General features: G+C 35.4%; 1 protein-coding gene across 1 annotated transcript in view; it reads right to left on the bottom strand.

The window, feature by feature from the left end:
* The window catches only part of LOC129227779 (uncharacterized), a 67482-nt gene extending 63556 nt beyond the window's left edge, over window positions 1-3926 (bottom strand). The window contains exon 1 of the mRNA XM_054862387.1: window positions 3774-3926. Within this exon, the coding sequence (XP_054718362.1) occupies window positions 3774-3806 (33 nt within the window). The 5' untranslated portion in view covers window positions 3807-3926. The remainder of the gene's footprint in view (window positions 1-3773) is intronic.
* Between the last annotated feature and the right edge of the window lie 10426 nt (window positions 3927-14352).

Genomic DNA, 14352 nt, shown 5'->3' with positions numbered 1-14352 from the left:
GGAAAAATTATTATTTTAGCAGGGTAGTAGAACCTTGGAACAGTTTACCGGAAGAGGTGGTAATGAGCAAGGGAGTAGATAGTTTTAAGAGGGCCATTGATCTTCACTGGGGATTGTAAATTGACTAGGACCAGTCTAGCTCGGCCCAGCGCCTGTTGCTGGTCGTCACTTTTGTATTTGTATTTGTATAACATATTGATTGTGACGAGCGCAATCGCTTGAAACAAACACTGCATCCTTCAAACGTTTAGTTCAATAAAAAATGAATGACATGTACATTTGGAAATAGTTGTTTTTTTTTTTTTTTTCAATGTCACTGTATAAAATTTTCTAACTTTTGCAACAATTAACTTGATTTTCAACACATATTTGTGGAATTTTCTTAAGTTGCATTTTATGGAAAAATCGGCAGCTCAAAAAAAAAAAAAGAGAGAGAGAGAGAGGGGGGGTTAAAGCAGAGAGTAAGAATGGCAGGTAAATAAAGAGAAAATGACGAGAGAAAAAAAGCAGCAGAGCGTATGCGAATATTACGGCACAAGAAAAAACACACACACACACACAACGATAAAAAAAATCAAGAAGACTGAGGAATCAAAAATGAGAAGTTAGGAGTCAGGAGATGAGAATCGATTGTGAAGAAGCTAGTAAACTAGCTTTGTATAGAGTTGTGAAACAATGCAACTTCGCCTTTCTCAACATGCTAACTTAAGTTTACGGAAAGATTTAAAAAGCACGCTCTTCCATGTAGTCCCAGGAAAAAATATGCTTTTAAATGTTATCTTGCTAAATAATAATAATAATATTGGAATTACTGTGGCAGAAATGAAAGTCAAAAAGTTCCTTTCTTGAAAAAACAATCCTTACAATGGATATTGTTTTCGTAAAGAAGATTACATTTCTTGATAGCTTTCTGGAAAAAAAAAGTTTTAGGTTTTCTTATTTTTACATTCTAAACTACCATTTCACCCGTACGTTTTCTGTCACGCCAAGCTCTTGTTCTTTCTGCGTCTGACTTAGGCATCTTCACAGTATGATTGTATATTTTAATGAAGAAAATAGATTATAAACAGTGAGAAAACTAAAAATTACTCAAACTCCATCTTTTAGCTGTTGCCAAAAACAGTAAAAAATAATAGTAATAATAGAGTTAATTTTGATAATAAAAGTTAATAAACTAAATTCAAGGCTAAACCTTAGCAATGTGGATTACGCCCTTGAACTTGAATCAAAGAAATCCTCTAAAACCTGCATTATTTGAAACGTTTAAAGTGACTAAAATCCACAAATATATGCTTACTTAAGCCTTGAAATTAAATCGTCAATTTTATTTAAAAAATTAAATTTAAACACTATCATTTTTCTTTTTTTGGAAACAATTAAAAAAACAACTACGTTACTTCCGTCACACAAAAATGTTGGGGATCAGAAAAGCAAAGCTCTCGCATAAAAAGTTTCACTTCAAAACAAAGGAGAAAAAAATAAATTTTCCACATAGCCAATAAAAAAGCATTTATTTAATCCATGTTGAAAATTTTTTGATATAAGTGTTACTTTTAAGACAAAGTGTCAGTGCTTGCTTATTAATTAATATTTAGCCACACTACGGTCTAAAAAACTACACGAGTCATCAGCGTGACGAACGTAACTTCAGAGTTATGCTCTTCAATGTTACGTTCGTCACACGTCATATTTTGATGAGATATTCATTTTTGTTATATTATAAGAAAAATTAGTATAATTCTGCATGAAAAATAAAGTTAAGGAATGAAAATAATGCATTGCACTGTTTTTACTATAATATCTACCTAAACTTTAGAGGAATTGAGAGCTGAATTTCATGTAGCAAATTCAAGGTTGTAAAAATGTTACGTTCGTCACACTACAGTAATTTAGTTTCAAAAACCGATTTATGTTAATTATACTGTGACTTATTTCATGAATTTTACACATAAGTTTTATTCTTTCACAAAATTCTACAAAACCACAAGTAACTGATTATTAGACGTTTTAAACTCGTGATATGCAACAAAACAGAGTGTCTGAATGTTACGTTCGTCACTATGGAATGACCCTATAGCTAAAATTCATCATTTGTATTAATAAACTTTTCCTTTAATCTTTAAAAATTGATTTCAATACTGAAATTGTTTAGATGTTCATCGTAATTGCAGTGAAAACATTTCATGCTTAATTTAATATGATTTTATCGTAAAATTTACTCTTTATTTAGGAAACAAAGTAACACTCATGAGAAAAACAGCTATCCAAATACTTGAAATTTCTTAAATAAATAAATATTTATATCATTTTGACTTATTACTGAGTATTTAAGATAGTTTCATCAGAATTTATTAGATTATTTATTTTTAGAAAGGAAATTACAATGTTTAATAAAAGTAACACTCATGAGAAAAAGGTGACTTGCCAAGAAGTTTTTTGCACTTTCTAAAATCTAGGCAAATTAAGTCACAACTAATTATCTTTTTTGATTGCTATAAATTGTAAGGAATTTATCCATAGGAAAATTTTAATGTTTATAACAACAAAATTTTCAAAGTGTTTCGAACCAAAATGTGTCACTGCATTTGAAAATCACCCGTAAGCAACATTCCTTATATGAGTGTGCATAGAGCTATGTTTTTAAAAAATTATTATTATTATTATTTTAATTTCAAGTAATGGATATACTCCTACTGAGGAACCACCATAAAAGTAGTCATATGGGCAATATATTGATTGAGAGTGTTTTGCACCTTATGTTTTAAAAGTAAAACATTCAAATGTATCATCTTAAAAAATCCAATTTTTTTTTTCTATTACACGATGCTAAATTTTTATTGAAAATAAATACTAAGATTGAAATTACACTAAATTAAACTTTCAGACTTATTTCCAATTTTCAATACATGAAATACGCTTGTAGATGCGTTAAAAATACGCGCGTGTGTGTATGAACATAATCTTATTGCTTAAGGTTCAAAGAGATTCACTCTAACTTCTGGAAATCTCCCCAATCGTTGCGTTTTGAAATCTAAAATAGCTTTCAATTTGTTTTCTACATGATTTTATACTTAAATTAGAAGCAAATTTAGAATTAAATGCACGTTTAATAGCTTTTCAACTTTCTAATTTATTCGTAATAATAGTAAGCAACGAAGGTGTGTCACACACAAATTGATAAACTAATTACACACACGTGATTCTAAGTTTCAAGACCCCCCCCCCCCTTACAACTTGTGTCTGCCATCAATTTGTTAATTTGTGCTTAACATATGTTGTTTGCTATTGCTACTTTGTTGCAAAAAGGTACGTATTCATTTCATACTGATTTATTGCTTTTATTTCATTTACAATAATTTAATAAGAAAGAATTGCAGTAAAAACCTTTGCATGAGCAGGAGTAACCCGAACTTAACTTTTCGGTGGGGGAAAATTCTCAATTTGCCAAATGGAACTCCAAATTTTGCCGAATAATAAAATAAATGTATTCATTAATACGTACATCTATACGTACATCTATCTAAAAGGGACATTCGGGCGTTTTAAAATTGCAATTTCTTAATTATGTCTCGAAATTTTCCGAATCTTCAGACAGAATTTGTCGAATAAGGAAATTTTTGGGAGGTCACAGCGACCTCGCGTGACTTCCCAAAAGGGCGCCCCTCGCCCCCTGTGTATGGGAATCGATTAATAGACAAACAATCGACAAGCATAACAAATGACATTAAAGTTTCTAATGAAAACAATCAAGAGGAAGGAAAATATGCACTTACTTGGGGATCGCTTCTGGCTTTCATTCTGGACATGGCAACAAAACACACACAAAATATTATATTTAAAATTTCACTTTTCACAACACGTAAGAGTAATCCCCTTTGTCTGCGGTCGCACTAAAAACAGCATTTTGCATCGGTAAATACAAAACATCCGGCAAACATTCTTCCCCAGAAGTGAACGGATTCCGAATTACGAACCACCTAATCTCGAAAGGATCTGAAATTGCGCCAGAAAGAACGAATTAGCAGACTTTGGCCATGAAAAGCCGACGACGTTCGGATTGTTTTTGATAGGTAATTGGGCGTTAGCACTGATATAAACAAAAGCAGAGGGGAAAAGAAATTGATAATTCTGCGTAGAGCCCTGTGAAGAAATAACCATTTTCAGCTGTTCGGTTTGTGACATGATTACCGATACGGACGGGTTCAGTTGAAGTCAGATAAGTGAGAAATGGGAGATGGTGTATTTTTGGCAGTGGGTTTATGTGTACTGAAGGAAAAGGTCTATGTGTAGTATTTGTTTTCTTGCTGATACGAGCATTTTTTTCTTCAATTTGCTGCATATGGACAGACACATAGAGATGGGGGGGGGGGGTCAACATAAACGTTAGTTTGCATACATCGCACCCAGGCAAAGAAAGTGACTCAATTTTTTTAAAAAAAACAGCACTGAGGAGAAAACCAAGGTTTTACTCATTAGTACTTTTAGGTGATTTAGTCTCAAATCATATTTTCACCGCAAAAAGGTTATGCGGTGAGGTTTACTATTAGTTTTTGTTATCTAAAATTTGTTATCTTATTAACAATGAACACTTAAAATGTTAGAAAATGGTTCTTCTAAATTTTGAAATGTTAATGATATACCACTATTGATTATATTGTTTTTACGCCGCCATTCACTAAGGTAAACACATCAGTAGTGGCCCGTGTTCTGTATAGTGGCCACTTCAAGGTTTATATTAGAAAAAATGGGATTCCAGGTCTCCCAATGGATTCAAAAGTGCATCAAACGTGCAGTTTGAATCTATTAGGAAACCTGCAATCCTATTTTTTCATATATAAACCTTGAAATGGCCACTACTGAAGCACTATTAAGCACTGACCACTATTGGTGTGTTTACCTTAGTTATTTCAGATAATTTTGAGCGAGTTTTGTGGCAAGAAAGAGCATTAAATTTAGGTTTTAAATCAATAGTTAGTTTTTAGTCAACATTGTTCAATCAATATAAGTAGTTTAGTTTAAATCAATATAACTCTTTTCGCGAATTGTGAGTTGCGTCACTGGTGCGACATGTAATGAAGATCTTTATATGGCAATATAGCAATATATCCACATTTAAGTTCTGTTACGCACCCACCACTTCTTCCCAGAAGGTAAATTCTGGTTGTGCTAGAGCGTATCAATATGAGTTTCTTACTTAAGGTCATTATATACCATTCTTCTCAGGAGCACCCTAATAGAAGGTCACGGGAGGTTACTGTGACCACTCAAAAATACTCGTTTATTTTCGTCAGACGACTCGGCTAATTTGGGAACAATTTGAAATTTTTAACTACCCGAATGTCCCTTTTCATTCCATGTACTTGTATATGCAACTCGTACTTTTTCATTCGGCAATTTTTTAGTTCCATTTGGCAAATTAAAAAGTTCGCCTTCCCAAAAGTTGAAGCTCTGAGCGTCCTTGGTAAATAGTAAAGTTGCTTAAGAAAAAGCAACTTCAATTTGAGCATTTGATAGTCATAATTAGAGAAAATGTTAAATATGTTTTTGAAATGTACTGCAATATCAATGTGTCCCCTCTCTTGTGCTGTCAAGTTCTTGATTGACCTAAGAACGTTTTTTCTTTGAGCAATCACATTGCTTATTGTTCTCACTTGACTGTCCTTGGCGTTACGCTCTGATTTTATTTTCCCCCCGCCTCCCTCTGCAGCACCACCGTCGACCGGCTCCTCCCGATGCTGCTCCTCTAGCGAGAACCGTCTTCAGGGTGCGTCCATATCCTACACACACGCACGCAAGCACACATATACACACACATACCCATACAAACACACACGCCTACATATACACACACAGACCCACCCACACACTCATGCCTGTACACAGACACAAACACACACGCCTACACACATACACACTCACACACATACCTACACAAACACACACGCATACATACACGCACCTACACATACACACACATACCCATACAAACACGCACGCCTACATATACACACATAGACACACCCACACACTCATGCCTGTACACAGACACAAACACACACGCCTACACACACATACACACTCACACACATACCCACGCAAACACACACGCCTACATATATACACACTCGTGATTGCGAAAAACATAATTTAAATTCAAAATGTTAAAATTCAAGTTTTTTTTTTTTTTTTAACTTTTTGACACCATTTCAGTGGGAATAACCATTAAATTTCGAAAGTTATAAATTTAACTAAAGAGCTCATTACAATAAGAACAATATTAAAATCACGCTCCCCCACCCGAAGAAAAGAAAAACTTGATGAAAGTACGATTAACAAAGTTATTTTTTAATAAAACCGAGCGCTTCAAAGAGCACCCCTCCAATGATTCCAAACTAACATGTACCGAGTTTCATAGCTATAAACGCTAAGGGATGTCGTGTGCATGGCAAAGCGACCGTTTCGTACGTTTGAAAAGTCCTTTTCAAGTTTGTCGTCTCCAGTAACCTTTAGCGCTTCAGCTCTTGGATTACGTTGATTTTAGCTAAGGATTTCGCTGAAACATAAAATTTTGTGTCTGCTGTTGTAATTAATTCAGAAAATTAGAACAAGTTTAGTCTGGTGCAGGGAAAAAAATTCTTTCGAATGACAAATATTGTTTAGGAGTGTGGGAAATAGACATCCTTTCACAACTTCTTTGACGTGACTTTTTTAAAGACTGTTTCTTAAGTTATTTTCTTTGTGATAATGCCAGAATACCAGCTAACTACTTCTGCTTTTTAATTGTTGGCAAAAAGAATCCTCATATAAATAATAGCCGATGATTGAGTAACGCGCGTGTTTCAACAATGAAACTCACGCCACGGCATGATAATTTGATATATGTTTTGGTAATGTTTAACATGCAAGGAAAGGATTTATCATGACAAGGCTGCACTCAATCCGGTCACTTAACTGTTTTACTGGTAAGACTGTCATTTCAGGGGAATGAAGAAACGAAGAAACGGTCAACAATGAACGCTACCTACTGGAGTTTAGGTTTAATCCTCTGGAGTTAGGGTTATAATTTCAAAGAACTATGAAAATATTACCAAACAGGCAATGGCTTCGTTCAAATGTAGAAGCAATTTTCACCGTCATACCATGACGGGCGACTTTTTAGTGTGTGTGTATGTGTAGGTGTCTGTATGTATGCGTGTGTGTATGTGTTTGTGTATGTGTGTAGGTATATGTGTGTGTAGGTATATGTGTGTGTAGGTGTATGTGCATGTGTGTGTATGTGTGTGTGCGTGTGTGTGTGCGGTTGTGTATGTATGCGCGTGTGTGTAGGACATGGATGCAACCTGGAGAGGGCTTTCGCTATAGGAGCAGCATCGTGAGGAGCCGGTCGACGGTGATGGTGTGGAGGGTGGCGGTGGGAAAATAAAATGATAGCACGCCAAAAACAGTCAAATGAAAGCAATAAGCAATAGTGATTGCTCAAAAAAAAACATGGACCCAGAAAATACTTTCATTTTCCCAACATTTAATTTTTAATTAATTTTTTAAATGTCCGATTCTTCAAACAAGGAGTGGTCTTTATGAAGTCACAAGCGATGTACTTTGGTATGCATTAAACTGGTCCGCTGAATGTTTACGCTTGTTGTCTACCGCGTTTTCAGGTTATGATAATTCAGAAACGAAAAAATACTTTTAAAATTTAAACAACCCCATTGTAAATTTACGAAATTAATCTTGAAATTAATCTTATAAAAGTTAATTTTGATATTAAATTAATCATACTAATTTCAAGACTGTGCTTAAGCAAGCATATATTTGGGAATTTCGGATACTTCAGTTTATTCAAATAATACAGTTTTTCGAAGCTTTTATTTCATTCAAACTAACTCATCAGTTCAAAATCAGTTCAAAAGCGTTTTCAAAAGCTTTTGTTTTTACTGTATGCTTGTTCAAAATTGTGTCCAAATTCAAGCATACAAACTTGCAATAATTAGAGTAGATTAAAAGTAAATACAAGTTACTCTTTTTTTTATGCACAATACACTTATATTAAAACGAAAGTTTCAGTAGCAATTTCTTTCTTTAATGGAATGCTTTGAAGCTTTTTTTTTGGTTTGGGGTCAAAATGTCGCCACCGCAATGTCGCGGGACAAAATGTCGCCGGTCCAAAATGTCGCTTGTCCAAAATGTCGCCAGGCCAAAATGTCGCCGGCCCAAAATGTCGCCGGTCCAAAATGTCGCCGGTCCAAAATGTCGCCTGTCCAAAATGTCGCCGGGCCAAAATATTGCCGATCCAAAATGTCGCCAGGCCGAAATGTCGCCGGTTCAAAATGTCGCCTGTTCAAAATGTCGCCGGGCCAAAATGTCGCCTGTTCAAAATGTCGCCGAACCAAAATGTCGCCGGGCCAAAATGTCGCCTGTCCAAAATGTCGTAGATCCAAAATTCGCTCATTCAGTTGGTAAGAAAAATGCAAATGTACAAAAATGCTGTTTAACACCAAATTTGCAGAATAAATGATTACTGCCTTTAATGAATGTCTCCGTTAAAAATGGGACTGGACTAACTGAGTTTCTTGATAAATTCTAAAAAGATTATTCCGTTTTGATTCGCAACTCTCGGCTGTTTTTCAGCAAACAAATAGAATACAAGCGTAAGGACTCGACCGATGCATCGGCCTGGCCGATGCATCGGCGCCGATGGTTCAACAATTTAGCCATCGGCATCGGCATCGGCGGCCGATGCTAACTTGCAGGAAACATCGGCCCATCGGACTTAAAAAACATCGAAAAGCCGATGGAATTGGCCGATGTATTTGAAAAAAAAGGACCTTTGTTGTTTTACTTTTTAATACAAAGTAAAGGGAGTTATTGTTTTCATATAAAATTGTCTACTTAAATTTCAGCATGAATTTCTATTTTAATCACCCCTGAAAGAGTTTTTAATACTGCATTCAGGTACCAAACAAGTTAATTATTGCGTTGTTTCTTGCGGCTGGATGTATGTATGTATCTCTCATAACTCATAACTCAAAAATGGTAAGCTGCAGAAGGCTAAATTTTCGCATATGGGATGTGCGTACGTTCCAGTTGAGCACTTCCCTTTTTGTTTTCGATCGGGTGTTCTAAAAAGCCTATTTACTCATTTTTTGTGGCTATTAATTACTTATTTCAATGGAAAATTAATATAGCGTCTCAGACTGACGATCATTTGGTGATGTATTGCCGAATTGGAGGCCATGGAAAAAATATGAGATGGCGAAACCGGTTTAGTTTCATTTTGTTAGACTCCCGTTAAACCGACGGTAATTTTTAATTTTTCGATATTTGTAATATGAATCACAGTAATGCAGTCTTTTCTGTATCGCTTCGGCGGAGCTACAAGTTTGGGGCCCGTCGAAATACATTTTGGGTCCCTATTTCCCTATCACAGAAGTTGTAAAACATTTATCATAAGCATTTTTGTAACTCCTACGGTGCCCCTATGGTTATGGGCCTCTCGCGCAATTGCAACATTTGCTATTTTTTAAATCCGCCACTGCACGTCAAAACAAACTCGGGTGCAAGTTTTAAAAGGGTTTTTCTGCTCAATGTTTATGATTGTTTTGAACTCTATTTTTATGACTATTTTTTGTATTTCCGAGAACACTTGCGTGCCCCTCCTCCCACTCCCTCAATTTCTGAAATTAAACTATAGTTTGTACTTCTTAGTTGTTTAAAACTAACACCATTCTTAAAATTAGAGATTTTTTTTTCAAGCTTTATATATTGTTTAGGAAGAATTTAGAGCATTAACCCCTTCAGTCGGAATTATGAAATATTGGACCAAAAATGTTGATATTTCGTACACAGTGTACTATGGTAAAGGGTATCTTAATGACAAAATTTTGAGTTTGTAAGAGAAAAATTAAAAGTTATGGCACGTCCAATATTCCTGACTTATATTTTTGAAATCAATATTTCATATACAAAAACGATAAAATACCAAATAAACTTCATTATAAAATGTTCTACAAATAATTATAAAACATAATATAAGCGTTTGAAACTATTAATTAAAGATTGTATATTTTTAAAAAAAATCAGGAAAAAACCTCGCTTTTCAAATGAAAATCCATTGTTGGAAAAATGAGCCACTCTCTATCTCTCAATCCTTATATGTCAGTGTTGTCAACCCAAAAACGAAAAATTACTTCAAATTATAATAAGTAGAATGTAAAGAGTCAACTACAAAAAAAAAAATCAACTAATTAAATCAATTATTAAATGATTAGCAGCTGTTTAAAAGTATGTCCTGTATACCGGACACCAGGTCTGAAGGGGTTAATGTAAGAAATTGATTAAAGACGTTTTAAATGGTGACATAATTCGGAAATCAAAGGCACTTTTGAATTTTTTCTTCGGAAGTGCTGAAGTAAATTCAGAAACTCTTCCGAGGCGTTGGTGGTAGCGGTTCTGTACTAAAAAAATGAGACTGAAGTTGGGGCCGAAGTTTAATGTTGTGAGTTACTCCAAAATCAGAGGGTGTCCCCCCAAACCCACCCTCGTCGTTTCAAGCATTTCTTAAATATTTAGCGATTATTTATTTTATCTAAGAAATGTCATTTTGCGTATTTCTTATACTTGTTTAAATGATCCTTCAAATCCCTGACAATCTTATCAATTTATTTCTGTTAGATTTTTTGAGCAATCACGATTGCTTATTGTTTTCATTTGACTGTCCTTGACGTTAGGCTGATTTTATTCCCCCCCCCCCCCCCCCCCGCTTCCCTCTGCCGCACTCCCGCCCACTGTCCTCTGCAGGCGTGGCTCCTCCGATCCTGAGCAATGTCCCCCGAAATCCGCTTCTCCTGGTCAGTGGCGTCCATGTCCTACACACGCTCTCACACACACACACACACACACACGCCTATGTGCATACACAAGTCTATGCACAAACGAGCCTACACATGCACAAGCACCTACACACAGAGAGACATACACGCCTACGTGTGTGCACAGGTCTACGCACACACAAGCCTACATATGCATGCGCACCTACACACACACACACACACACAACTATACACACGTAACCGCCCAGGAGAAGGGCAGGTTTGGGGGGACAGGAACAGTTTCTGAAAACAATAATTCCAATAAGTAGGGTCCTGTCGCAACTCGTGATTGCGAAAAACATGATTTGAATTAAAAATATCAGAATTCAAATTAATCTTTTTATTCTTTTTTTATTTTTTTGCCATCGGCCAACGGCATCGGCCATCGGCAATCGGCCATTTGGAGGAAAACTATCGGCCATCGGCCATCGGCCATCTTTGAACAATCGGCCAACAATCGGCATCGGCCCATCGGCCAAAAAATGCCATCGGTCGAGCCCTACAAGCGTTACGTTATCTTATTTCTTGTTACTCGCTATCTACCAACTGTAAAACGTTCTGACGGCGTTCAGTTCTGACGTTCGATAAATTATTTTAAACTTTTCTTCAAGAATAGTGTGCGTTTGTATGTGACCGATTTTTTGGGGCCATTCTGCGTCAAAACCTGTAGTAAGAATTCGAACGATACCCGCAAGTACCCATATATGATTTAGGGCTGCGTGGTTTCTTTGCGTCAATTCGTTCAAGACAGTGGAGTAACTGAACGTTTTCATCGATATGCGTGACTGTCATTGCTCAAAAAATGATGAACGGAATCAAATAAAATGTTAGGAAGCAGCAGGGGGACAGATTTTGGGGCCAATAACACCAGAGGGTGGAGCAATCGAATGTTTTCTTTCCTTTCTTTTTTATTATCTGTGACTGATATATCTCAAAAAGTAATACAGTAGACCCTCGTTTTCAGCGGGTTTATTAAGCAGATGAGTTTTGGTTTTACGCTGATGCGGCAATGCAAACAGGTAACATTTTCCTCTCTTTCAAAACCCAAGCTCCTATAGATTGCAGATTACTCGTAACTAACGCATTTTGGCGTGCTAATAATCGAACTTGGGTCCTTGGAGACATTTTATGCGATTGGTTCTAGAGCTTTTTCCATCAGAAGTAAAGTGATTAAACTCACACAGTTCAGAACTCACTGGAAGAAGAGCTTTTAGGAGTGACAAAGGAGGTCAAAACCAACGAGGATACCGACTCCGGTGACACACAACCAAAAACGCTCACATTGAAGATTTTGAACCATTCGTAGACAATAGAAATGATCTTTTTTTCTGATTTGTTAGTAAAGGAAGATTTTATCAAGGAAATGACGCAAGTGATCGTGGATGCGTTAATGCTCCGCAAAGAATTAGAGGAAAAATTCTTAATGACTACCAAAAGACTATCATAGCCAGCTCTTCTTCATAAACAGAACACGAAATTAGTTTGTTTTCTTTATGCACATTATGCATAAAAATCGATATAAGTACACATTAAACTTATTATACAATTAGTCATCACTAGAATGAAGTATTTTTTTATCTACGGAACCTAATCCCTATTTTGACACTAATATTAGGTCTCAATTTACGCGGTTTCGATTTACGCAGCATTTCCGTGGAACATAACACCCGCGTAAAACGAGGGTCTACTGTACAAGGGTTAAGACAAAATTCGGTCTGCAGGTATATCTTAAAGGGCGAGTTGCTCATTTATTTTTGGCTTTAGTCATCCCAAAAGGATGGATCGCCGAATAATTTTTATCGTTTTATGTGACTGCTATATCTCAAGAAGTAATGCGAGGATTCATACAAAAATGTAGCATACAAGTGAAATTAAACGAAAACAAGCCTTATTTTCGTTCTAAGTTGTTTCGTAATCGTTTACGTAAGTCAGTGTAATTAAATAAACAATGAAAAATATACTGAATTTAAATATGAGAAGTTGAGCAAGATATCAATAAAATCTAAATTAGCCGTGTATTCCTCTCATTTTTGTAGCACTTTAACTAACGTGGGTGTTAAATAAAAACTGAGTTTGCATTCTTATACAATTTTGCGTAGTAAAAATTCACTAATTAAAATAGCAATTTTTTCTGAGAGAGAAAAACTTATTTGTTTATTATTATTATTATCAATATTCTTTTCTTTCTGAATCACCAAGCTATATTGAGCTGGATCTATTACTTTTTGAAACTCATTTTAAAAATAAGTCTAGGTCAAAATTGATCTGAATAATCTCATTGATATCAGTTATTTCACCATACATTATGAAATTTTTTTCTTTTCTACTTAAAATTGGAAAATGTGATTAGCTGACAAGCGCTACTTCGCAAGCATGAAAGTATCCTCTTGAAAACCTTCAATAAAATACCTGTTCTGAAATTGTCTCTTGATGTTCTATTGAATATATAAATTTCGTGAATGTTGCGAATTGAAAATATTTGTCATCGCGTAGAGTCGTTTTTCAAAAATCTGAGTGAAAGACATCTTTTTTAGCAGTTATGGGTTTCATTGATTTCAAAAGATTTGACGGTGAACATTTCGACGTAATTTCAGAATTTTACTCATAAGAGATGGGAGTTCCCACGGCAATAATCTGTCATCTCTGTTAAACATTTGTTTTCCTGTCCCTAAATCCCGGTCGCAAAGGACATACAAATGTCCTCTCAGAGGAAGGTCTCGAGCAGTCTTGTTAAACTTCTTCAGTTTCATTTCCAGAAAAAGTCTCAGAATAGTTTTGATCTTACTTTAACCAACGTATATCTTACTGAAAACGTACAGTTGTTTTTTTTTTTTTTTTTACAGTTCCTAGGGTGATGATAATAAATCTATGAGAAAATTAAATTTCATTAAGATGCTTTTCTACTTTATTTCCACTCGGACCCGTGATTTCGAATTTTTCCAGTGAAACTGGAGAGGGAGGATAACGGGCATATAACCAATGCAAATTTCATAGGATTGCTATAAAAACCACTTCCACTTGTATATATATAAAAAAAAAAATCAAAGTCGGAGGCTATTCCGCCTGATCCCCTAAATGGCTGACCTGTCGCTACCGTAATAATATGCTAGAGTGAAGGAGTTATTTGTTTTTACTTCGTTACTCCAAAAAATACAAACCGCCTATTCTCTTGCCGTATTCACATTGCGCCTCATTATTCTTTCATTCGCGTTTAGGACAGTTTAGTTTTACTTCCATACCAATTTTTTGTCTGAATCCTTGCGTTACATCTTGATCCTTTGCGTTACATCTTGAGTATTATTATTAATCAGATTAAACGAGAAAGAGAATTCCGTTGCAGCATCCTTTCGCATGTTTACGTTTGTAATAGTATACAGAAAAACGTATGTTTTTCTGAAAACTATTAATTTTCTGGAATTTGTCTGATGTTTACGAATCAAGACAGAAGAAAACGTTTGGATTTTTCGAAGGAACTTACTTTGAA

This window comes from Uloborus diversus, chromosome 8, assembly GCF_026930045.1.
Source record: "Uloborus diversus isolate 005 chromosome 8, Udiv.v.3.1, whole genome shotgun sequence".
NCBI classification, from domain to species: domain Eukaryota; kingdom Metazoa; phylum Arthropoda; class Arachnida; order Araneae; family Uloboridae; genus Uloborus; species Uloborus diversus.
The sequence above is the reverse complement of the archived record's forward strand: the minus strand, read 5'-3'. Positions and strand labels throughout refer to the sequence as shown.